Genomic DNA, 25,856 nt, shown 5'->3' on the forward strand with positions numbered 1-25,856 from the left:
TCACCTTACATCACAAAAAGTGTAATAGCAAGCGATTAAAAAGTCATATGCACCCCAAAATAGTGCCAATCAAACAGTCATCTCATCCCGCAAAAAATGAGACCCTACCTAAGATAATCGCCCAAAAACTGAAAAAACTATGGCTCTCAGAATAAGGAGACACTAAAACATGATTTTTTTTTGTTTAAAAAATGATATTCTTGTGTAAAACTTACATAAATTAAAAAAAGTATACATATTAGGTATCGCCGCGTCCGAATCGACCAGCTCTATACAAATATCACATGACCTAACCCCTCAGATGAACACCGTAAAAATGTTTTAATAAAAACTGTGCTAAATAAACCATTTTTGGTCACCTTACATCACAAAAAGTGTGACTTATCTCAGGGACAGGACTAATCTCAGGTTAATTTGCATATGTATCAAATAGTTTTATTTTACACAATAAAAGCACACAGAGCTATGGGGACTGGGTATTGCGGATGTGATAGCGGTCATCTAGCAACCCATGTCCTCAGCTTTATACACAAAATCCCGGTGACGGGTTCCCTTTAACCCCTTAACCCCTTAGTGACCACCCATACGTGTTTTCACGGCGGTCACTAAGGGGCCTTAGGCTGGGCCCCCGCGTTTTTACGGCGGCCCGGTCTAAGCGCTGCACGGCTCCCCCGTGCAGCGGGGAGCACGGACCCGGCTCTCACATGAGAGCCGGGGCCCTGCTCTAACAGCCCCGACCGGCAGGAGTGCCGATCCGGGCTGTTTAACCCTTTACATGCCGGGCGCAATGGCGCCCGCTGCATGTAAAGTGGTGACAGAGGGAGCGGACTCCCTCTGTCTCCCAACAGCATCCCGAAAATAAGATTGCGGGGTGCTGATGTGTTCGGAAGCTTACCTTGCTTCCGTTCAGGGCCCCGAGCCTGTCTTCAGTTCTCTCCAGCAGGCTGTGCCTCTCTGGCGCCACCTGCTGGTAAAGGTTTGAAATGCATTGCTATTGAAATGTAATGCTTTAACCACCTCCGGACCGCCTAACGCGCCGATGCGTCCGGAAGGTGGTTGCTTTTCTCCTCCTGGACGCATCGGCGCGTCATCTCGCGAGACGCGAGATTTCCTGTGAACGCGCGCACACAGGCGCGCGCGCTCACAGGAACGGAAGGTAAGCGAGTGGATCTCCAGCCTGCCAGCGGCGATCGCTCGCTGGCAGGCTGGAGATCCGAATTTTTTAACCCCTAACAGGTATATTAGACGCTGTTTTCATAACAGCGTCTAATATACCTCCTACCTGGTCCTCTGGTGGTCCCTTTTGTTAGGATCGACCACCAGAGGACTCAGGTAGGTCAGTACAGTCCCACCAAACACCACACTACACTACACTACACCCCCCCCCCCGTCACTTATTAACCCCTTATAAACCCCTGATCACCCCATATAAACTCCCTGATCACCCCCCTGTCATTGATCACCGCCCTGTCATTGATCACCCCCCTGTCAGGCTCCGTTCAGACGTCCGCATGATTTTTACGGATCCGATCCATGTATCCATGGATCCGTAAAAATCATGCGGACGTCTGAATGGAGCCTTACAGGGGGGTGATCAATGACAGGCGGGTGATCACCCATATACACTCCCTGATCACCCCCTGTCATTGATCACCGCCCTGTCAGGCTCCATTCAGACGTCCGCATGATTTTTACGGATCCGATCCATGTATCCATGGATCCGTAAAAATCATGCGGACGTCTGAATGGAGCCTTACAGGGGGGTGATCACCCATATACACTCCCTGATCACCCCCTGTCATTGATCACCCCCCTGTCAGGCTCCATTCAGACGTCCGCATGATTTTTACGGATCCGATCCATGGATCCGTAAAAATCATGCGGACGTCTGAATGGAGCCTTACAGGGGGGGTGATCAGTGACAGGGGGGTGATCACCCTGATTACCCTGATCACCCCCTGTCATTGATAACCCCCCTGTAAGGCTCCATTCAGACGTCCGCATGCGTTCTGTGGATCCGATCCATGTATCCATGGATCCGTAAAAAATCATGCGGATGTCTGAATGGAGCCTTACAGGGGGGGTGATCAGTGACAGGGGGGTGATCACCCTGATTACCCTGATCACCCCCTGTCATTGATAACCCCCCTGTAAGGCTCCATTCAGACGTCCGCATGCGCTCTGTGGATCCGATCCATGTATCCATGGATCCGTAAAAAATCATGCGGATGTCTGAATGGAGCCTTACAGGGGGGGTGATCAGTGACAGGGGGGTGATCACCCTGATTACCCTGATCACCCCCTGTCATTGATAACCCCCCTGTAAGGCTCCATTCAGACGTCCGCATGCGTTCTGTGGATCCGATCCATGTATCCATGGATCCGTAAAAAATCATGCGGATGTCTGAATGGAGCCTTACAGGGGGGGTGATCAGTGACAGGGGGGTGATCACCCTGATTACCCTGATCACCCCCTGTCATTGATAACCCCCCTGTAAGGCTCCATTCAGACGTCCGCATGCGTTTTGTGGATCCGATCCATGTATCCATGGATCCGTAAAAAATCATGCGGATGTCTGAATGGAGCCTTACAGGGGGGGTGATCAGTGACAGGGGGGTGATCACCCTGATTACCCTGATCACCCCCTGTCATTGATAACCCCCCTGTAAGGCTCCATTCAGACGTCCGCATGCGTTCTGTGGATCCGATCCATGTATCCATGGATCCGTAAAAAATCATGCGGATGTCTGAATGGAGCCTTACAGGGGGGTGATCAGTGACAGGGGGGTGATCACCCTGATTACCCTGATCACCCCCTGTCATTGATAACCCCCCTGTAAGGCTCCATTCAGACGTCCGCATGCGTTTTGTGGATCCGATCCATGTATCCATGGATCCGTAAAAAATCATGCGGATGTCTGAATGGAGCCTTACAGGGGGGGTGATCAGTGACAGGGGGGTGATCACCCTGATTACCCTGATCACCCCCTGTCATTGATAACCCCCCTGTAAGGCTCCATTCAGACGTCCGCATGCGTTCTGTGGATCCGATCCATGTATCCATGGATCCGTAAAAATCATGCGGACGTCTGAATGGAGCCTTACAGGGGGGGTGATCAGTGACAGGGGGGTGATTACCCTGATCACCCCCTGTCATTGATAACCCCCCTGTAAGGCTCCATTCAGACGTCCGCATGCGTTTTGTGGATCCGATCCATGTATCCATGGATCCGTAAAAAAATCATGCGGATGTCTGAATGGAGCCTTACAGGGGGGGGTGATCAATGACAGGGGGTGATCAGGGAGTCTATATGGGTGATCACCCCCCTGTCATTGATCACCCCCCTGTCATTGATCACTCCCCCCCTGGTAAGGCTCCATTCAGCCATTTTTTTTGGCACAAGTTAGCGGAAATTTTTTGTTTGTTTTTGTTTTCGTTTTTTCTTACAAAGTCTCATATTCCACTAACTTGTGTCAAAAAATAAAATCTCACATGGACGCACCATATCCCTCACGGAATCCAAATGCGTAAACATTTTTAGACATTTATATTCCAGACTTCTCACGCTTTAGGGCCCCTAAAAAGCCAGGGCAGTATAAATACCCCACATGTGACCCCATTTCGGAAAGAAGACACCCCAAGGTATTCCGTGAGGGGCATATTGAGTCCATGAAAGATTGAAATTTTTGTCCTAAGTTAGCGGAAAGTGAGACTTTGTGAGAAAAAAAACAAAAAAAATCAATATCCGCTAACTTATGCAAAAAAAAAAAAAATTCTAGGAACTCGCCAGGCCCCTCATTGAATACCTCGGGGTGTCTTCTTTCCAAAGTGGGGTCACATGTGGGGTATTTATACTGCCCTGGCTTTTTAGGGGCCCGAAAGTGTGAGAAGAAGTCTGGGATCCAAATGTCTAAAAATGCCCTCCTAAAAGGAATTTTGGCCCCTTTGCGCATCTAGGCTGCAAAAAAGTGTCACACATCTGGTATCGCCGTACTCAGGAGAAGTTGGGGAATGTGTTTTGGGGTGTCATTTTACATATACCCATGCTGGGTGAGAAAAGTATCTTGGTCAAATGCCAACTTTGTATAAAAAAAATGGGAAAAGTTGTCTTTTGCCAAGATATTTCTCTCACCCAGCATGGGTATATGTAAAATGACCCCCCAAAACACATTCCCCAACTTCTCCTGAGTACGGCGATACCACATGTGTGACACTTTTTTGCAGCCAAGGTGGGCAAAGGGGCACCTTTCAGATTTCGCAGGCCATTTTTTACACATTTTGATTTCAAGGTACTTCTTACACATTTGGGCCCCTAAATTGCCAGGGCAGTATAACTACGCCACAAGTGACCCCATTTTGGAAAGAAGACACCCCAAGGTATTCCGTGGGGGGCACGGCGAGTTCCTAGAATTTTTTATTTTTTGTCACAATTTAGCGGAAAATGATGATTTTTCTTTTTTTTTTCTTTTTTCCTTACAAAGTCTCATATTCCACTAACTTGCGACAAAAAATAAAAAATTCTAGGAACTCGCAGTGCCCCTCACGGAATACCTTGGGGTGTCTTCTTTCCAAAATGGGGTCACTTGTGGCGTAGTTATACTGCCCTGGCAATTTAGGGGCCCAAATGTGTGAGAAGAACTTTGCAATCAAAATGTGTAAAAAATGCCCTGCAAAATCCGAAAGGTGCACTTTGGAATATGTGCCCCTTTGCCCACCTTGGCAGCAAAAAAGTGTGACACATCTGGTATCGCCGTACTCAGGAGAAGTTGGGCAATGTGTTTTGGGGTGTCATTTTACATATACCCATGCTGGGTGAGAAAAATATCTTGGTCAAATGCCAACTTTGTATAAAAAAATTGGAAAAGTTGTCTTTTGCCAAGATATTTCTCTCACCCAGCATGGGTATATGTAAAATGACAGCCCAAAACACATTCCCCAACTTCTCCTGAGTACGGCGATACCAGATGTGTGACACTTTTTTGATGCCAAGGTGGGCAAAGGGGCACATATTCCAAAGTGCACCTTTCGGATTTCACCGGTCATTTTTTACAGATTTTGATTGCAAAGTACTTCTCACACATTTGGGCCCCTAAATTGCCAGGGCAGTATAACTACGCCACAAGTGACCCCATTTTGGAAAGAAGACACCCCATGGTATTCCGTGAGGGGCATGGCGAGTTCCTAGAATTTTTTATTTTTTGTCGCAAGTTAGTGGAATATGAGACTTTGTAAGGAAAAAAGAGAAAAAAAAAAAATCATCATTTTCCGCTAACTTGTGACAAAAAATAAAAAATTCTAGGAACTCGCAGTGCCCCTCACGGAATACCTTAGGGTGTCTTCTTTCCAAAATGGGGTCACTTGTGGCGTAGTTATACTGCCCTGGCAATTTAGGGGCCCAAATGTGTGAGAAGAACTTTGCAATCAAAATGTGTAAAAAATGCCCTGCAAAATCCGAAAGGTGCACTTTGGAATATGTGCCCCTTTGCCCACCTTGGCAGCAAAAAAGTGTGACACATCTGCTATCGCCGTACTCAGGAGAAGTTGGGCAATGTGTTTTGGGGTGTCATTTTACATATACCCATGCTGGGTGAGAAAAATATCTTGGTCAAATGCCAACTTTGTATAAAAAAATGGGAAAAGTTGTCTTTTGCCAAGATATTTCTCTCACCCAGCATGGGTATATGTAAAATGACACCCCAAAACACATTCCCCAACTTCTCCTGAGTACGGCGATACCACATGTGTGACACTTTTTTGCTGCCAAGGTGGGCAAAGGGGCGCATATTCCAAAGTGCACCTTTCAGATTTCACCGGTCATTTCTTACACATTTTGATTGCAAAGTTCTTCTCACACATTTGGGCCCCTAAATTGCCAGGGCAGTATAACTACGCCACAAGTGACCCCATTTTGGAAAGAAGACACCCCAAGGTATTCTGTGAGGGGCATGGTGAGTTCCTAGAATTTTTTATTTTTTGTCGCAAGTTAGTGGAATATGAGACTTTGTAAGAAAAAAAAAAAAAAAATCATCATCATTTTCCGCTAACTTGTGACAAAAAATAAAAAGTTCTATGAACTCACTATGCCCATCAGCGAATACCTTAGGGTGTCTACTTTCCGAAATGGGGTCATTTGTGGGGTTTTTCTACTGTTTGGGCATTGTAGAACCTCAGGAAACATGACAGGTGCTCAGAAAATCAGAGCCGTTTCAAAAAGCGGAAATTCACATTTTTGTACCATAGTTTGTAAATGCTATAACTTTTACCCAAACCATTTTTTTTTTGCCCAAACATTTTTTTTTTATCAAAGACATGTAGAACTATAAATTTAGCGAAAAATTTATATATGGATGTCGTTTTTTTTGCAAAATTTCACAGCTGAAAGTGAAAAATGTCATTTTTTTGCAAAAAAATCGTTACATTTTGATTAATAACAAAAAAAGTAAAAATGTCAGCAGCAATAAAATACCACCAAATGAAAGCTCCATTAGTGAGAAGAAAAGGAGGTAAAATTCATTTGGGTGGTAAGTTGCATGACCGAGCGATAAACGGTGAAAGTAGTGTAGTGCCGAAGTGTAAAAAGTGGCCTGGTCATGAAGGGGGTTTCACCTAGCGGGGCTGAAGTGGTTATAGAGATAATGTATTACATTTTCAAAGCAATCAAAATACTGTATATTATCGTCCCCTTGTGGGACTTTTAAGTAGTAAAAAAAAAAATAGAAAAAAAAATACACATTTATGAAATAAAAAAAATCCATAAAATAAAAAAATATGCTTTTTTTTCCATTGAAAATATTGCAAAAAGAAAATATCCCCCATATGTTTGGTATTGCCGCGTCCGTAACGACCCGGACTACATAAATATTACATAAATTATCCCCTATGGTGAACGCCGTAAAAAAAAAAAAGACAGAATTTCTAATTTATTCTTAGTTTCCACCGAAAAAAACGTAATAACAAGCGATCAAAAAGCGCCATTTACTCCAAAATGATACCAATGAAAAATACAAGTTGACCCTTAAAAATCAAGCCCTCACACAACTCCATAGAAAAAGAAAAAAAAAAGTTATGGGTCTTGTGAAGTGGCAATGCAAAATCATTTTTTTGGTTAATAAAAGGGGTTTTATTGGGAAAAAAATAGTCAAACGTAAAAAAATGTATAAGTATTTAGTATCACTGTAATAGTACTGACCCAGAGAATAAAGATATTATGTTATTTGTACCGAAAAATGAACGCCGTAAAATTTATAATGTAAAAACGCAGTGGCAGTATTGCTATTTTTTCCCATCTCCCTCCCAAAAAGAGTTAATAAAAGTTAATCAGAAAGTTATGTGTACCCCAAAATGGTGCCATTAAAAACTACAACTTGTCCCGTAAAAAAAAAAACCCTCATAAAGCTATATAGACGAAAAAATAAAAAAGTTATAGCTCTTGGAACGAGACCATAAAAAAAAGGAAGAAAAACGCTTGGTCATAAAGGCCCAAACAGTCACTAAGGGGTTAAGGACTCAGCCCTATTTCACCTTAAGGACCAGGCAATTTTTTGCAAATCTGACTCATGTCCTCAGCTCTATACACAAAATCTCGATGACAGGTTCCCTTTAACACAAGATTTATTGAGAGCAAAAGAAAATAATAAATTACTGCTTAAACTGCTAAAAGTGGCAGGCAGAGTGGTACAGGAGAACTGCAGTATAAAGGAAGGCAATACCCTTAGAAGAGTAGTCATGAAATACAATCATCAATAATGTGCAAAACCAAAAAACGGTCATGTTAGCATTTAATAACTAACTAAAACCCAATCACAGCAGGTCTCAACTAATACACGCAAGTAAATGTACAAAAAACAAGTAACATATAAAACCAGATTGAAAGCATAGATGGCAAGGCGGATAACTGTATACTGTACATAAAATGTATGGCGGTTACACCATGCCGGACAATATAACCTCTGTGCCATGCTGTACAATAAACAGTATAACCCCTACACAGTATAAAGGTATACTGTATATTGTGCGGCACAGTGTAGAGGTATACTGTATATTGTATGGCACAGTGTAGCGGTATACTGCATATTGGGTGGCAGAGTGTAGAGGTATACTGTATATTGTGCGGCACAGTGTAGCGGTATACTGTATATTGTATGGCACAGTGTAGCTGTATACTGTATATTGTGTGGCACAGTGTAGAGTATACTGTATATTGTGCGGCACAGTGTAGCGGTATACTGTATATTGTATGGCACAGTGTAGCGGTATACTGTATATTATGTGGCACAGTGTAGCGGTATACTGTACATTGTGGGGCACAGTGTAGCGGTATACTGTACATTGTGGGGCACAGTGTAGCGGTATACTGTATATTGTGTGGCACAGTGTAGCGGTATACTGTATATTGTGTGGCACAGTGTAGCGGTATACTGTATATTGTATGGCACAGTGTAGCGGTATACTGTATATTATGTGGCACAGTGTAGAGGTATACTGTATATTGTGTGGCACAGTGTAGCGGTATACTGTATATTGTGTGGCACAGTGTAGAGGTATACTGTATATTGTGGGGCACAGTGTAGAGGCATACTGTATATTGTGGGGCACAGTGTAGAGGTATACTGTATATTGTGTGGAACAGTGTAGAGGTATACTGTATATGGTGTGGCACAGTGTAGAGGTATACTGTATATGGTGTGGCACAGTGTAGAGGTATACTGTATATGGTGTGGCACAGTGTAGAGGTATACTGTATATTGTGTGTCACAGTGTAGAGTATACTGTATATTGTGGGGCACAGTGTAGAGGTATACTGTATATTGTGTGGCACAGTGTAGCGGTATACTGTATATTGTATGGCACAGTGTAGCGGTATACTGTATATTGTATGGCACAGTGTAGCGGTATACTGTATATTATGTGGCACAGTGTAGAGGTATACTGTATATTGTGTGGCACAGTGTAGCGGTATACTGTATATTGTATGGCACAGTGTAGCGGTATACTGTATATTGTATGGCACAGTGTAGCGGTATACTGTATATTGTATGGCACAGTGTAGCGGTATACTGTATATTGTGTGGCACAGTGTGGAGGTATACTGTATATTGGGTGGCACAGTGTAGAGGTATACTGTATATTGTGGGGCACAGTGTAGCGGTATACTGTATATTGTGTGGCACAGTGTGGAGGTATACTGTATATTGGGTGGCACAGTGTAGAGGTATACTGTATATTGTGGGGCACAGTGTAGCGGTATACTGTATATTGTGTGGCACAGTGTAGAGGTATACTGTATATTGTATGGCAGTGTAGAGGTATACTGTACATTGTGTGGCACAGTGTAGAGATATACTGTATATTGTGTGGCACAGTGTAGCGGTATACTGTATATTGTGTGGCACAGTGTAGAGGTATACTGTATATTGTGTGGCACAGTGTAGAGGTATACTGTACATTGTGTGGCACAGTGTAGAGATATACTGTATATTGTGTGGCACAGTGTAGCGGTATACTGTATATTGTGTGGCACAGTGTAGAGGTATACTGTATATTCTGTGGTACAGTGTAGCGGTATACTGTATATTGTGTGGCACAGTGTAGCGGTATACTGTATATTGTATGGCACAGTGTAGCGGTATACTGTATATTGTATGGCACAGTGTAGCGGTATACTGTATATTGGGTGGCACAGTGTAGAGGTATACTGTATATTGTGGGGCACAGTGTAGAGGTATACTGTATATTGTGTGGCACAGTGTAGAGGTATACTGTATATTGTATGGCACAGTGTAGCGGTATACTGTATATTATGTGGCACAGTGTAGAGGTATACTGTATATTGTATGGCACAGTGTAGCGGTATACTGTACATTGTGTGGCACAGTGTAGAGATATACTGTATATTGTGTGGCACAGTGTAGCGGTATACTGTATATTGTGTGGCACAGTGTAGAGGTATACTGTATATTGTGTGGCACAGTGTAGAAGTATACTGTACATTGTGTGGCACAGTGTAGAGATATACTGTATATTGTGTGGCACAGTGTAGCGGTATACTGTATATTGTGTGGCACAGTGTAGCGGTATAATGTATATTCTGTGGCACAGTGTAGCGGTATACTGTATATTGTATGGCACAGTGTAGCGGTATACTGTATATTGTATGGCACAGTGTAGCGGTATACTGTATATTGTGTGGCACAGTGTAGGGGTATACTGTATATTGTGTGGCACAGTGTAGAGGTATACTGTACATTGTGTGGCACAGTGTAGAGATATACTGTATATTGTGTGGCACAGTGTAGCGGTATACTGTATATTGTGTGGCACAGTGTAGAGGTATACTGTATATTCTGTGGCACAGTGTAGCGGTATACTGTATATTCTGTGGCACAGTGTAGCAGTATACTGTATATTGTATGGCACAGTGTAGCGGTATACTGTATATTGTGTGGCACAGTGTAGAGGTATACTGTATATTCTGTGGCACAGTGTAGGGGTATACTGTATATTGTGTGGCACAGTGTAGCAGTATACTGTATATTGTATGGCACAGTGTAGCGGTATACTGTATATTGTGTGGCACAGTGTAGGGGTATACTGTATATTGTGTGGCACAGTGTAGAGGTATACTGTACATTGTGTGGCACAGTGTAGAGATATACTGTATATTGTGTGGCACAGTGTAGCCGTATACTGTATATTGTGTGGCACAGTGTAGAGGTATACTGTATATTCTGTGGCACAGTGTAGCGGTATACTGTATATTCTGTGGCACAGTGTAGCAGTATACTGTATATTGTATGGCACAGTGTAGCGGTATACTGTATATTGTGTGGCACAGTGTAGAGGTATACTGTATATTCTGTGGCACAGTGTAGGGGTATACTGTATATTGTGTGGCACAGTGTAGCAGTATACTGTATATTGTATGGCACAGTGTAGCGGTATACTGTATATTGTGTGGCACAGTGTAGGCTATATGTGTATAACAAACATATTTCATATGTAAACTTACAGTTACTTGGCTTGGCCCTTGGGGGTCTCGGTCGCCACTTCCACACTTGGCCGGGGGCTCGGCGGAGCTGATGTGTTTTATCCTAATGAGAAAGATTTCATAATAAGGATTTGGAGAAGGGGCAGAGGGATAGCAGAGCAGGGAGAGGCCGGTGCTGCTACTAGGGGGTCATACCATGGGGGATTAATAAAGCCCACCATAATGCCCCCCCAGTAAAATATAATTGCAAAACATACCCCCTTGTATGGATAAAAAATATATAGATAAAAATATGGATGAGAAATATATTTGAGTCGATGTAGGGAAGGTGATAAGAAAAAAGTTGTATAGATAAAAATTCAGTCGGTATTGAGATAGTTAGAAGAGTCTTTGTAGTAGAAGGGCCAGTAGGGAATCTGGACGTCAAACTAAGTCAGGGATTACATTGCATTACACTGCAAACCATTTACAGTAGTAGTACCCCCAGATTTGGGGGATTACACATCCATTTTCTGTCCGTCTATCCATTTTAAACATCCATATTGAGTCCTTTGTTTCCTATTGTCTGCCTGAAAACCGCCTTCAGGGCATATGCCCCCAGACATTTTAGAAGATTACTTTAATTGAGCGTAAAGGGGTTGGCCAATTTGTAAAAATGTTTTCAAATGTCTGTAAAAAAGGATAACATTTCATTAGCTTTTGTTTAAAACCCAAACATCTGCACTTGCAGTGTACTCAGTAGCATACCTCCCAACCATCACGGATTTCAGGGGCACGAGACCCGAGAACAGCTGGGGTATGTCACGCTCTCATTTGATTGTAATGGTGAAGCAGGGAGCCGTCCGCTCCCTGCTTCACCATTTAGCTCAGTTGCAGCAGCAGGATATCATATCACGCTGCAGGAGGAGCAGAGGCTGATTCCTGGCATGCACCCACCCCTACTACACAGAGCAGCCATGTGGTGTGATCATCGGAGGAACTAGGTGAGAATTCACATTTTTTATTTACTTTTTTTTTTACCTCCTGTCAAGGGAGCACATATCTGGGTATAACTACTGTGAAGGGGCACATATCTGGCATATTTATTGTGAAGGGGCACATATCTGGGTATAACTACTGTGAAGGGGCACATATCTGGGTATAACTACTGTGAAGGGGCACATATCTGGGTATAACTACTGTGAAGGGGCACATATCTGGCATATTTATTGTGATGGGGCACATATCTGGGTATAACTACTGTGAAGGGGCACATATCTTGCATATTTATTGTGAAGGGGCACATATCTGCGTATAACTACTGTGAAGGGGCACATATCTGGGTATAACTACTGTGAAGGGGCACATATCCGGGTATAACTACTGTGAAGGGGCACATATCTGGGTATAACTACTGTGAAGGGGCACATATCTGGGTATAACTACTGTGAAGGGGCACATATCTGGCATATTTATTGTGAAGGGGCACATATCTGGGTATAACTACTGTGAAGGGGCACATATCTGGGTATAACTACTGTGAAGGGGCACATATCTGGCATATTTATTGTGAAGGGGCACATATCTGGGTATAACTACTGTGAAGGGGCACATATCTGGGTATAACTACTGTGAAGGGGCACATATCTGGCATATTTATTGTGAAGGGGCACATATCTGGGTATAACTACTGTGAAGGGGCACATATCTGGGTATAACTACTGTGAAGGGGCACATATCTGGGTATAACTACTGTGAAGGGGCACATATCTGGAATATTTATTGTGAAGGGGCACATATCTGGGTATAACTACTGTGAAGGGGCACATATCTTGCATATTTATTGTGAAGGGGCACATATCTGGGTATAACTACTGTGAAGGGGCACATATCTGGGTATAACTACTGTGAAGGGGCACATATCCGGGTATAACTACTGTGAAGGGGCACATATCTGGGTATAACTACTGTGAAGGGGCACATATCTGGGTATAACTACTGTGAAGGGGCACATATCTGGCATATTTATTGTGAAGGGGCACATATCTGGGTATAACTACTGTGAAGGGGCACATATCTGGGTATAACTACTGTGAAGAGGCACATATCTGGCATATTTATTGTGAAGGGGCACATATCTGGGTATAACTACTGTGAAGGGGCACATATCTGGGTATAACTACTGTGAAGGGGCACATATCTGGCATATTTATTGTGAAGGGGCACATATCTGGGTATAACTACTGTGAAGGGGCACATATCTGGGTATAACTACTGTGAAGGGGCACATATCTGGCATATTTATTGTGAAGGGGCACATATCTGGGTATAACTATTGTGAAGGGGCACATATCTGGGTATAACTACTGTGAAGGGGCACATATCTAGGTATAACTATTGTGAAGGGGCACATATCTGGGTATAACTACTGTGAAGGGGCACATATCTGGGTATAACTATTGTGAAGGGGCACATATCTGGCATATTTATTGTGAAGGGGCACATATCTGGCATAAGTACTGTGAGAGGGCACTGTCTACCATTGGCTGCCCGCCCCCGACGCCGGATGTTTTCATCCGCGCAAGATGAGAAGCAGTGGTAGCCGTTCACGGACCAGAAGCGACGCAGGTGTCGGGGAGCGAGGTAGATATATTGTGTGTGAGGGACCCATGCGTATAGTGCAGCATTTCAGGGGTTGGATAACCCCTTTAACGTTGCGCTGCCCACAGGGCTATTGTCCCGCACTCATAAGATCATATCAGTGCGGGATAATAGCCCCGTGACGGCCCGACGTGCACAGTACCAGTGTAATCTATGATGCTGTGTACTCCCGTGCGCACAATCAATGCCGCTCTGGGACACATGGTCCGCTCGCGGATCGTATGTCTTAGAGGGCACACGGTCGTGTGCAAGAGGCCTTAGGGTGAATAGGAAAAGGAATTAAAAGATCCCAGGTTCTAGCCCCTAAGGGGACTAAAAGTTATTAAAGGGGTTCTGCACTTTCATTTAACTGATTATCTATTCTCTGGATAGATCATCAGCTTGTGATAGGCGGGGATCCGACACCCGGGACCCCCACCGATCAGCTGTTTGAGAAGGCAGCGGCGCGCCAGCAGCACCGCGGTCTTCTCACTGTTTAGCGCAGGCCCAGTGACATCACGACTAGTATCAACTGGTGTGGGCGGAGCTAAGCTCCATTCAAGTGAACAGAAAAGTAAAACGGCTAGTGCAGCGCTAAAGCCCGCCCATCAGAGCCGGTGACGTCACCGGACACACTGCCGGGCGGAAGTTTCCGCCCGGCAGTGTATTATTGAAAACAAAAGAGCCTGTGCCCTGTGCGATTTAGCGCAGGGCAAGGGAGCTTAAAGGGGTTATCCCATCTTAGACAATGGGTGTATATCCTAAGGATATGCCCCCATTGTCTGATAGGTGCGGGTCCCACCTCTGGAACCCACACCTACAACGAGAACGGAGCCAGGGAGAGTTGTGGCTGGAGGACCCCGGGTTTCCCAGAGTCCATCCACCACCAGACACAGCTCCCCGCCTCTCCCATTGAAGTGAATGGGATCGCACCGCACATGCGCGGCCAACGCTCCCATTCATTTCTATGGGGCCGACGGAAATAGCCGAGCCAGCGCTCGGCTATTTTCGGCGGCTCCATAGAAATGAACAGAAGGCGGCTGCGCATGCGCAGTGCGCCCTCCTCCACTTTCTCTGCTCCGTTCTCCTTGTAGGTGCGGGTCCCAGAGGTGGGACCCGCACCTATCAGACAATGGGGGCATATCCTAGCGATATGCCCCCATTGTCTAAGATGGGATAACCCCTTTAAGATGCTCTGATGTTAGCCTCAGGGGGTGAAAATAAGGGTATGTCCGAGTTCAGCTCTGTACCCGAACAACCCCTTTAAGTTTAAGCGAAAAAACAGGGATGAACAGCACTCCTTAGTATCAGTGTGTTGGGTGCACATCCCCGGGGGGTGGTAAAAATACCCCCAATCCAGTGTACATAACAAGAGATGAGAAAAAATAAAAGGTGATGGAATTTAATCCGGATGCAACGTTTTGGCTCAAAACAGTCTTGCTGGTTTAAGTTTAAATCACCCAATTTTATATATAAACAATAAATACACATATTACATATCGTCACGTCCAAAAAACTAAACTAAAAAAAATATATATACGATGAACGCCATAACAGAAAAATAAAAATCCACGTGATTCGCCATTTTGTCGTCCCCAAAAATAGGATCGGACTGTTTGATTATGGGCATAAAATGCAGAGTGAACGTGGCTTTTTTGGTGTTTTATTTTTTTGCATGGTATTGAATGGTATCGAGTATCGTAATACTATTTTTATGGTATCGAAATTGAATCAAAATTTGGGTATTGTGACAACCCTGCTCCACACAATGCCTTCTGGTGCCCTTTCTAGATATAGGTCACATCAGTGTAAAGACCCCTATAATACAAAAAGGCCGTCACACGTTTCCTCTGTCGTATGAGTACTCTTATGTTATGAATTAGACATAGTGCTGCCACCAGAGGGCGCTCGCGGCTTCTCACGTTGTAAATACAGCAAAGACGTCCTCTTACTGTGGGCGGAAGTGATGTAATGTAGAGAGGGTGAAGTGGCAGCGGCCATATTGTAGGTGGCGGAAGAAGGTCTGGTATACGCCACATTTGACGTAACCGGAAGTGCACTCCACAGCGTAATGGATGGACATAATCTGAAGCGAGAGACGTTGTGAAGCGGAGAACGGTGTACACCTTCGGTATGTGTATGTATAGGACACGTAGTATAGTGTCAGGAGGCGGGAGGGCTATGGAGGGTCATGGAGCGTTACCTGCACAGAGACCTCTGTTGTGTATACAGCGCAGGTCTGTATGTAATATATGGTCAGGGACTGTATGTGATATGTAGGCAGGAGGTCGAGGACTGGATGTGATATGTGGCCAGGAGGTCAGGGACTGGATGTGATATGTGGCCAGGAGGTCAGGGACTGTATGTGATATGTGGCCAGGAGGTCAGGGACTGTATGTGATATGTGTGGCAGGAGGTCAGGGACTGTATGTGATATGTGTGGCAGGAGGTCAGGGACTGTATGTGATATATGTGGCAGGAGGTCGGGGACTAGATGTGATATGCGGCCGGGAGGTCAGGGACTGTATGGGATATGCGGCCGGGAGGTCAGGGACTGTATGGGATATGCGGCCGGGAGGTCAGGGACTGTATGTGATATGTGTGGCAGGAGGTCAGGGACTGTATGTGATATGTGTGGCAGGAGGTCAGGGACTGTATATGATATATGTGGCAGGAGGTCGGGGACTAGATGTGATATGCGGCCGGGAGGTCAGGGACTGTATGGGATATGCGGCCGGGAGGTCAGGGACTGTATGGGATATGCGGCCGGGAGGTCAGGGACTGTATGGGATATGCGGCCGGGAGGTCAGGGACTGTATGGGATATGCGGCCGGGAGGTCAGGGACTGTATGGGATATGCGGCCGGGAGGTCAGGGACTGTATGGGATATGCGGCCGGGAGGTCAGGGACTGTATGGGATATGCGGCCGGGCGGTCAGGGACTGTATGGGATATGCGGCCGGGAGGTCAGGGACTGTATGGGATATGCGGCCGGGAGGTCAGGGACTGTATGGGATATGCGGCCGGGAGGTCAGGGACTGTATGGGATATGCGGCCGGGAGGTCAGGGACTGTATGGGATATGCGGCCGGGAGGTCAGGGACTGTATGGGATATGCGGCCGGGAGGTCAGGGACTGTATGGGATATGCGGCCGGGAGGTCAGGGACTGTATGGGATATGCGGCCGGGAGGTCAGGGACTGTATGGGATATGCGGCCGGGAGGTCAGGGACTGTATGGGATATGCGGCCGGGAGTGCAGTGCGGGTGACTGTATGTAGTATATGAGCAGGAGAGCAGGGTCTGTATGTGGTATATGGGCAGGAGGCCAGGTAGTGTGCACCCTATGGACAGCCCCTGCCCTATGTGCTCTGTTACAGTTTTTCCCTACCTGTTACTTTCCGAAAGCACAGCCTAACCCCTTCCCTGACAGCAGTGGTTAGGACTTGTCTGCCCGTCACTTCCAATCCGTCCTAGTGCTGAAGTAGGAAGCGTCTGCTTTCCCGGAGGTCACTCCTTCAGTTTTGCCCCCATCATGGTAGTAACTTGGGGTCATTATTGTAGAATACACGGATAGTGACTGTTCTCATGCCCGTATGTATGATATTGCTTGTATTGATATCTTTATTTCTCCTTTTTTTAGACCACACTGTACCTGACCGTACCGTTAGTCTTTGAGCAGCGATCATGGCAGATCTGGAAGAGCTGAGGAAACTTGAATACCTCTCCTTGGTTTCCAAGGTTTGCACAGAGCTGGATAACCATTTGGGGATCAATGACAAAGATTTAGGTGAGACGGCTTTTCCTGATGGAGGGAGTGAATATGGTGACAGAAGAGGGTCTGGAACATGCACCTATCCGTGTACGGGGTGTGGTGTTGAGGAATTTTCTTTACGAGATGCTCCGGAGTAAGGCACCTTTCCGACAAGTGATATTTGCACCCAGGTGTAGACTAAACCCTGACCCCTTAAATTAAATGGGTACATTCACACTGGTGTTTTTTATTTTTTTGCATGGACTATTGGTCTGTAGGAGAAAATTTCAGCTTTTTCTATTTTGGTCTGAATTTCCCGCAAGACGTATTTAAGTGAATGGGTCTGTGAGAAGAACTGTGTGCGGTCTGTTAAAACGCTAATCCTGGTTCACCATCCTGGACCCAGACCTATTTCTATTGCAGGGGATGTGCACCCAGACATGTTAGGCCTGTGAAGGCTAACCTCCGGCGCTCCAGCTGTGGTAAAACTACGACTCCCAAGATCTACACTTGCTTGGCTGTTCTCAGAACGCCATAGAAATAAATGGAGCATGCTGGGAGTGATAATTTCACCACAGCTGGAGTGCCGGAGGTTAGCCATCACTCTTTAGAGGATTACACTGATGGAGTCCATGTGTGTAAAGGGGTTGGACAGTTTTTAAAACTGTTTGCGAATAACCCTAGACCAGTGATGGCTAACCTTGGCACTCCAGCTGTGGTGAAACTACGACTCCCAGCATGCTCCATTTATTTCTACAGAGATCTGAGAGCAGCCAAGCAAGGGGGGCATCTTGGGAGTTGTAGTTTTACCACAGCTGGAGTGCCAAGGTTAGCCATCACTGCCCTAGACCCTCTTCTGTTTATAACTGAATGATTCATCTAGGGGCAGCACAGAAAGTGGTGATTTGGGTGAATCGCGTCACCGCCGCTATCATGTGCCCTATGGACGCAGCAACTGATTAGGGATGAGCAAATGAATTCTAACAAATCGGTTCATCTCATCGGCAGGTTCTTCACCTCTGAGGGTCACGGGAGAATAAGCACCCACCTGTCACTTCATTGACAGAGCTGGACATCTCGCCCGTCCCTGACAGTCTCACGCTTGTGCCGCTGCTCCGTGTTGTGACACGAGCACACAGGCTCTGCTTCCAGCATATGCACAGTCACCGCTTCAGTAGAGGAAGCAGGGACTCTGCGCCTGCACCGCTTCTCGGAGCAGTGGCGTAAATGCAAGATTGTCAAGGTTAGGCGAGATGTACGGCTCAGGTGGGCGCCTCTTCACCTGCACGGACAGCACCTAACAGGTGAAGAACCTGATTCGCTCATCCCTAGTGCACATGTTTACATAGCCCACAATTGGGGGGCATTCTCCTGCGTGGTGGTGGTGATGTGACATATGTATGTATGTCACCCAAGAATTAGATTAAGACCCCTTGCTAAATATTTTTACATATGGCTGGACTCCTTTTGAACACATGGATATGTTCCTGAGTTATTGAATGATAAAAATCAAGTCAGCAACGTTCTGCTTGCGCTTCTCATAGATGGGATGTTTGCCAATGCAAAGCACCTGTTGGCTGCTTCGGCTTCAATATGGTGGTACTCCTTTCATAAAGAAGCAAACGCTACCTCCTCTCTTCTCATATTCTGGACATCTACCATAAGTGCTTGAGATGGGACTGAGGCACTGGAAACGTAACGGTGGATGGAGCTGTAGCAGAAACCTCCATTCGCTGTGTAATGTCCATTCGCCTGGCGTTCTGCTGCTTAGGTCCTATTCACTTGAATGGATGATGGGTCATCCATATCTGATGACCGGGGGTCTGACTCCTGGCATCCCCACTGCGCTCTTCTGCAGAAGCACCAGAACGACAACTCTCCGTCCTCTGTGTGACAGAGCTGGTTATTGCAGCGCTGCAGAAGTGTATTTCCAGCACCGGAGCTACAATATAAAAGTCCTGGTAAAACCCCTTTAAGTAGCACAGGGGCCTGATAACCCTAAGTAAGGGTACTTTCACACTAGCGTTTTTCTTTTCCGGCATGGAGTTCCGCCCTAGGGGCTCAATCCCGGAAAAGAACAGATCAGTTTTATCCCCATGCATTCTGAATGGAGAGAAATCTTCAGTTCAGTCACTGAACAGCGTTTTGGACGGAGGAAATACCGCAGCATGCTGCGGTATTTTCTCGGTGCAAAATTCCGGATTAGTTGCCGGAATGCCAGATCCGGCATTCATTTACATTGAAATGTATTAGTTCCGGATCCGGCATTAAAAATACCGCAATGCCATGCGTAGACTGGTAAAATGTGGAAAAAAAATGGAAACTGATCCATTTGTCCGTGTGACAAACGAAGAGACGGATCCGTTCTTGCAATGCATTTGTGAGACGGATCCGCCTACAAACGCTGTCCGTTTGCATGCAGATTGCCGGCAGGCAGTTGCGGCGACAGAACTGTTTGCCGAATCACTCTGCCGCAAGTGTGAAAGTAGCCTAATAATGTGAACTATTCCCGTGCTATATGGTAGTCAGGTCATTAATGCTGTCAGATTCAAGGATTAATAAGTCAACTGAAAAACCTTACAATATTAATATGAAGTCGTCATTGTATGCATACCGTCCACATCTCTTAATTCAGTACGACTTTTATCTCTTGCAGCTGAGTTTGTCATCGATCTCGCAGAGAAATTCACTACTTTTGACTCCTTTAAATCAGCTCTAGAGAAGAATGGAGCAGAATTCACTGTAAGTCTTCTGTCATTTCTCTCACCTCCGCAGCCAAGTATATTCTTCCTGTTATTCCATCTGCCTGGCGTAGATGCATGGCTCTGACAACATCCCTATGAAGAGGAATTAGAACTTGTCACAGCTTGGTCTTCATTTTGAGCTGTCACCTGCCATGTTATAGGAGGAATAGCTCCCTGTGCAAGGAATAACTTCCTAGACGTGTTGCAAGGCAGAATCGTTCTCTCCCAAGAAGGCAAACACTGATGAATAGTCATCATTGCTTTTGTGAGAATTGAAAATTTTTAGATAATCGAGTATGATGTAAAAAATTGCCTGTTCTTGTTGGACATAGAATGGGGTCAGGAATGCGATTTCCCCCCCCCCCCTCACCCACAGTCCTGAGCTTGTGATTCAATTGATTCTGACAGTAACTTTTTAGAAATCTTCTCAAAATAAAATTTCCCAATATAATTGGAGGTTTTCTGGGAATTAAATACAGATGATCTGTTCTCAGGTTAGGTCATCAATATCTGATTGGTGGGGGTCTGACTTCCTACCATCAGCTATATGAAGGGACCATGGTAGCTGGACAAGCATAGCAACCTCTTTCTAATATACCAAGAACAGTGACAGTACTTGGTATTGCAGCTTGGTTCCTTTCGCTTGAAGCTGTACCATGGGACCGATGGATGTGACGTCGCAGGCCCGTCAAACTGACGATTGGCCGGGGTGTTGGGAGTCTGAACCCACAGACCTGATGTGGGTGACCTATCCTGAGAATAGCTCATCAGTATTTAAAGGGATTAGCCAACAAGACCTGCCAACCCCGAGTGGGGATGATGCTCATCTGTTCCTTGTCACTGGATTCGTTCTCTCGGGCTCCTGGGCCGGCAGTTCCACTCCCATATGTGCTAAGGACAACATGCGTCAACGCAGTCAGCACGTCACGTGTAAGCCAGGGGGAGCCTGACAGACCGGATACGGGGAGCATCACACCCACCCTGGGTCGGGCAGGTCTGGGCCACTCTGTTAGAGTTGGATACCCCTTTTAAGTCCCAGAATCCTTCTGTAAAGTTTTCAACTTTTGCAGTGTGCTTAGTCATATCACTAGATTTCCCACATTCATATTTTTTTTATTTATTTTTTTATGGATTTTTCCACACATGATTTGTCATTGTAAAACATGCTTAATATTTCTTACAGTATCAAATGTGTGTGTGTGTGTGTGTGTGGTAAAATATATAACCTTAGAAAACCTCCCTAATAAAATTGAAACTTGCAAATGGAATTGCAGATTCACAACCGTGTTAATTTCTCGACAGGACTCTCTAGTAAGCAATCTGTTGCGCTTGATTCAGACCATGAGGCCACCAGCAAAGCAGTCGACAAGTCAAGGTTTGTCAGGTCTTCCTGCATATATTTAGATGTATACCTGTGGTTAAATATATACAATATAAAGTTATTATTTCTATATATTCTTTTTATTCTTTAAGAAGCAAATTTAAAACCCAAGTCGGAGAAGGAGAAGCTGAAGGATTTATTCCCAGCACTTTGCAGACCAGACAACCCCAGAATGCGGGTAAATACATATATATTATTGTGTGTTGTTTGTGTGTTTAGTAATCGGGATCTCTGTGTTATGGGCCCTTCATACGGGCAGACAATTGAAACACTCGTTAGCGATGATCTTGCGGTGTAAATGCATCGCCTATTAACGAGCAAAACGCTCGGTAATCGGGTAATTGTATTTTTTTGTGCAGCGCAAAAAATCGTTGTTTCCCCAATGGCAGGTCATTCTGTGCAAACACGATCTGCTGCTGGGAAACAATGAGACAGTATGGGGAAGAGCGATGGCCTTAGCGATTGCTCCTCCCCATACTCTGGAGATCACAGCATGTATATGCACTGGTCTCCTCCACTAGCAATTAGCAGATTGTTGGGAGGGAAATCTGCCAGATTGTCGTGCTGTATAAAGGGACAATTGGCCACTTCTACCCTGCACTGTAATAGTGGATGGGAGCTGAGCTGCAGTAACCCAGCACGGCTCCATACATTGTTTGGTCCAGTGTTTACAGCTCCTGTTACCAGCTGACCGGTGGGGATATCAGACCCCCATTATCCTAAAGATAGGTCCTCAGTATCAAAGTCCTGGAAATCGCCCTAAAAACCTGTATTCCAATGTGGCTGCCCGTTGATGGTAGATATTGGGGTAAACAGGAATCCTGCATTTTGGATTTCAACTTGCTAATGCTAGATAAACATCTGCAGTGAAATTCCTGTTTTCTCTTCCGGGATAGGAGCAGAAAACCGGAATCTGTGGCGCCCGTTAAATCTCATTTACTATAATGAGGTCCATCAGATTTCTGGCATGGTTATGAGCGTTTTGCTGGACAAAATTCTGTTGCATGTAGCAGGATTATTTTTATTTTTTTTTTAAATCTGAGCAGAGGCTCCTACCAGGGTATTCACCTCAGATGTTATCCTTGCCTAACCATTTGTTCTGTCAAGCAGATAAGCGACTTTCAAGTGTCTTGGATGAGAGGAAGAAGCCTGTAGGAGAATTGCTTAGCTGTTCGATGGTCACTGAAATACTGCAATGTATCCTCTTCTGTAGCAGAAGTATTTTATTGATGGTGTAGTTATGTTACTACTGTATGGAGTCTGGCCTGAATACATTTGGGCTGTGCGGAGTAGGGTTGCTTTGGGTATCGAATTTTCAATACCTATTTGATACTTTTGTCCCGGTATCGATACGATACCGGGATTTGCCTTTTATTGATACTAGGCTGTGCTACTGCACAGCCAAGTATCAGAAAACATGAGCGCGCTGCTCTCAGCGCAGCCATGTTCCCTCAGCAGCACGGGAAGAAGGAAGCAGTCTTTTCCCCCAACCCCCCCCCCCCCAGTATTAAATCATTCGTGGCAGTGGCCACAGGCTCTCCTCTCATTGGCGGCAGTGGCAGCTTCTGATCGGAGCCCCAGCAGTGGCTACTGAATCTCTGGCTGCCATGGTAAGCTCCCTGCTGCTGTGTGTACTAGGCACAGGGCAGCAGGGAGAGTGTAAGATCCTATTCACCCTGATAGAGATCTATTAGGGTGAATAGGACAAGGGATAAAAAGATCCCAGGTTCTAGCCCCTAAGGGGGGAAATAGTTTTTAAATAAAAAGTAAAAAAAAACACACCAAAATATTAAGTATAAATCACCCCCTTTCCCAATTTTACATATAAAATATATAAACAATAAATAAACATATTACATATGGCCACATCCGAAAAGTCCAAACTATTAAAATATTTAAAAAATCAACTATGCGATGAACGCCATAAAATAAAAAACGCGCAATTCGCCATTTAAAAAAAAATAATTTTTGTCACCTTGTCATCCCCAAAAAAATAGGATAGGACTGTTCGATTATGGGCCGGACGTTCCATAAAATGCGGAATGCATGCAGCTTTATTGGCTTTTTTTTTTTTGTGTGATATAGAGTATGGCAATACTTTGTTATGGTATCCAAACCGAATAAAAATGTTGGTATCGAAACAACCGTAGTGCGGAGCAGAGCACCTGATTATACAGTATCCCCATCATCCAGCATAGTTGCCTAAGCACTGGTGCCATCTATTGATGACATTCGCCAACTCTTTGCCTCACTGTGTATCCAATGTGATTCTCATGTAAGGTACCATGGACTTTTATATACCAGAGTTTTATTAAGAGGACAGTTTTGCTAATTTCTACAGACCTTGCTGGATCCGGATGATGTAAAGGTGGCTGCAGATGTCTTGGAACAACTTGATGCGTTAAAGCCAAGTATGGAGGGAAAGGCGAAAGAGAAGAGCAGTAGACATAAGTGAGTGTCATTATTCCTGTATAAAATTGTACATGGCGTCTGGCGCAAGTAAATCTTAGTTATGCACACCTTTTGTCTTACTATTGCTGCATAGTTTTAGGTTAGGCTCACATGTGCGTTCATCTTTCCGTTCTTCTGGAATGTTCTCCCATCAAAAATAACTGATCTCTGATGGAAGTCATGCAAACGGATCCGTTTTTTTTATTTTTTTTATTTTATTTTCTGTTCTCATGATGGATCAGAACAACAGAAAGCTAAATGCAGATGTGAAGCCGGCCTTAGGCAAGTTTTAAAAGTATGTAGGATGACCATTGTAAGACCTGTGATGAAGATCAATATTGGTTGTCATCCAGTTTGTATAGAAACTACCTGAGGATTATTGGAGTGGGTTTTCTTTATTAGTTTTACACTGATTTCTATCTTCACAAATATAATTTTTATCCTAGGGATAAGAAGAAAAGAAGCCGCAGTAGAAGCAGAGAGAGGAGTCGAAAGCACAAGCACAGGTCCCGCTCTAGATCTAGAGAGAGGACGAAGAAGTCAGGTAGATACAGGTCAAGGAGTCGCAGCCCTATCAAAAATCGATACCGGAGCCCTATTAAGGAGGAACACACAAGCAAAAACCATCGATCTGAAAAGAGTGATGAGCGCTGGAGGGAAAAGCATGTTGACAGGCCCCCTCCAGAAGAGCCAGCTATCGGTGATATCTACAATGGCAAAGTCACCAGTATTATGCAGTTTGGGTGTTTTGTTCAGCTGGAGGGCCTGAGGTAAGAGTCAGATGATGGGCACCAATTGCCTTTCTACTGTATTTATAAAAATGTAGTGACAGAAATAATGGATTATCTGCTCACACAGGAAACGCTGGGAGGGCTTGGTGCACATATCCGAGCTAAGAAGAGAAGGACGCGTGGCAAATGTTGCTGATGTCGTCAGCAAGGGTCAAAGAGTAAAAATTAAGGTGCTTTCCTTCACTGGATGCAAAACCAGCCTCAGTATGAAGGTGAGTTTGGGGTGCTGTCATAGACCCTCCGGTAAAAAAAAGTCCCAAAGCCACTCCAATAGGGTGGGTGGTGCAGAAAACTGGAGTAGCATTTATAGACAAAAGCATTCGGTTTAAAGATTAGCAAATTGTTTAAACAACATCTAACGTTTGATAAATTTGGTGCAAAGTATGCCAACACAGACTCGAGCAAAACTGACTTCACATATTATCCTCATGATAAATTCCCTACATTATCTGTTCACAAGACGCTATTAAATGCATCATTTATCAATATTTACTTGCTGTTTTTTGACTGCAGGATGTCGATCAAGACACTGGAGAAGATCTGAATCCTAACAGAAGGAGGAATCTTGTTGGGGAGAACAACGAGGAGGCTTCAATGAGGAACCCAGACAGACCCAACCACCTCTCATTAGTAAATGCTCCGGAAGTTGAAGACGACACCTTGGAAAGAAAACGTCTCACCAAGATTTCTGACCCTGAGAAGTGGGAGATTAAGCAGGTGCTCTATCTCAATTATTGGTTGATTGGATGTTTCAGGTAGTGTTGAGATATATTGTATAGGGAAGTAGAGTTTGGGAAGAATGCAGTCCAGATAAGATCATAAACAGTATTATAAGTAAAGCATCTAAGGCTCATCTCTATACTTATGGCAATCTATGCTTTTGGCAAGGAAAAGCTTTGAGATGTTAAAGGGGTTCTATCAGAATGAAAACATATTACCCAATAAATGTGGCTTTGACTTCCTGGACCCCAAGGGTTCACAAGAACAAGGGTCCTGTTTTCCCTCTTTGAATGGAGTGACAGTCGAGAGGTTATCTTTGATAGCCTATAGACTTTCAACGGAGCTACAGTAATGCATGCTCTACCACCACTCTGTCCAAATGCTGGACCCAGTGCTCAGAGTCCTGCAGAT

At 44.8% G+C, this 25,856-nt stretch overlaps 1 protein-coding gene across 1 annotated transcript in view; it reads left to right on the top strand.

Moving 5' to 3' along the window:
• The first annotated feature begins 15,622 nt into the window (after window positions 1-15,622).
• The window catches only part of DHX8 (DEAH-box helicase 8), a 39,008-nt gene continuing 28,774 nt past the window's right edge, over window positions 15,623-25,856 (top strand). The window contains exons 1-9 of the mRNA XM_044296604.1: window positions 15,623-15,739; window positions 17,248-17,394; window positions 20,015-20,100; window positions 21,405-21,477; window positions 21,576-21,661; window positions 23,825-23,934; window positions 24,381-24,704; window positions 24,793-24,937; window positions 25,239-25,442. Coding sequence (XP_044152539.1) covers window positions 17,292-17,394; window positions 20,015-20,100; window positions 21,405-21,477; window positions 21,576-21,661; window positions 23,825-23,934; window positions 24,381-24,704; window positions 24,793-24,937; window positions 25,239-25,442 — 1,131 coding nt within the window. The 5' untranslated portion in view covers window positions 15,623-15,739; window positions 17,248-17,291. The remainder of the gene's footprint in view (window positions 15,740-17,247; window positions 17,395-20,014; window positions 20,101-21,404; window positions 21,478-21,575; window positions 21,662-23,824; window positions 23,935-24,380; window positions 24,705-24,792; window positions 24,938-25,238; window positions 25,443-25,856) is intronic.

This window comes from Bufo gargarizans, chromosome 6 (assembly GCF_014858855.1).
Source record: "Bufo gargarizans isolate SCDJY-AF-19 chromosome 6, ASM1485885v1, whole genome shotgun sequence".
In the NCBI taxonomy this organism is placed as follows: Eukaryota; Metazoa; Chordata; class Amphibia; order Anura; family Bufonidae; genus Bufo; species Bufo gargarizans.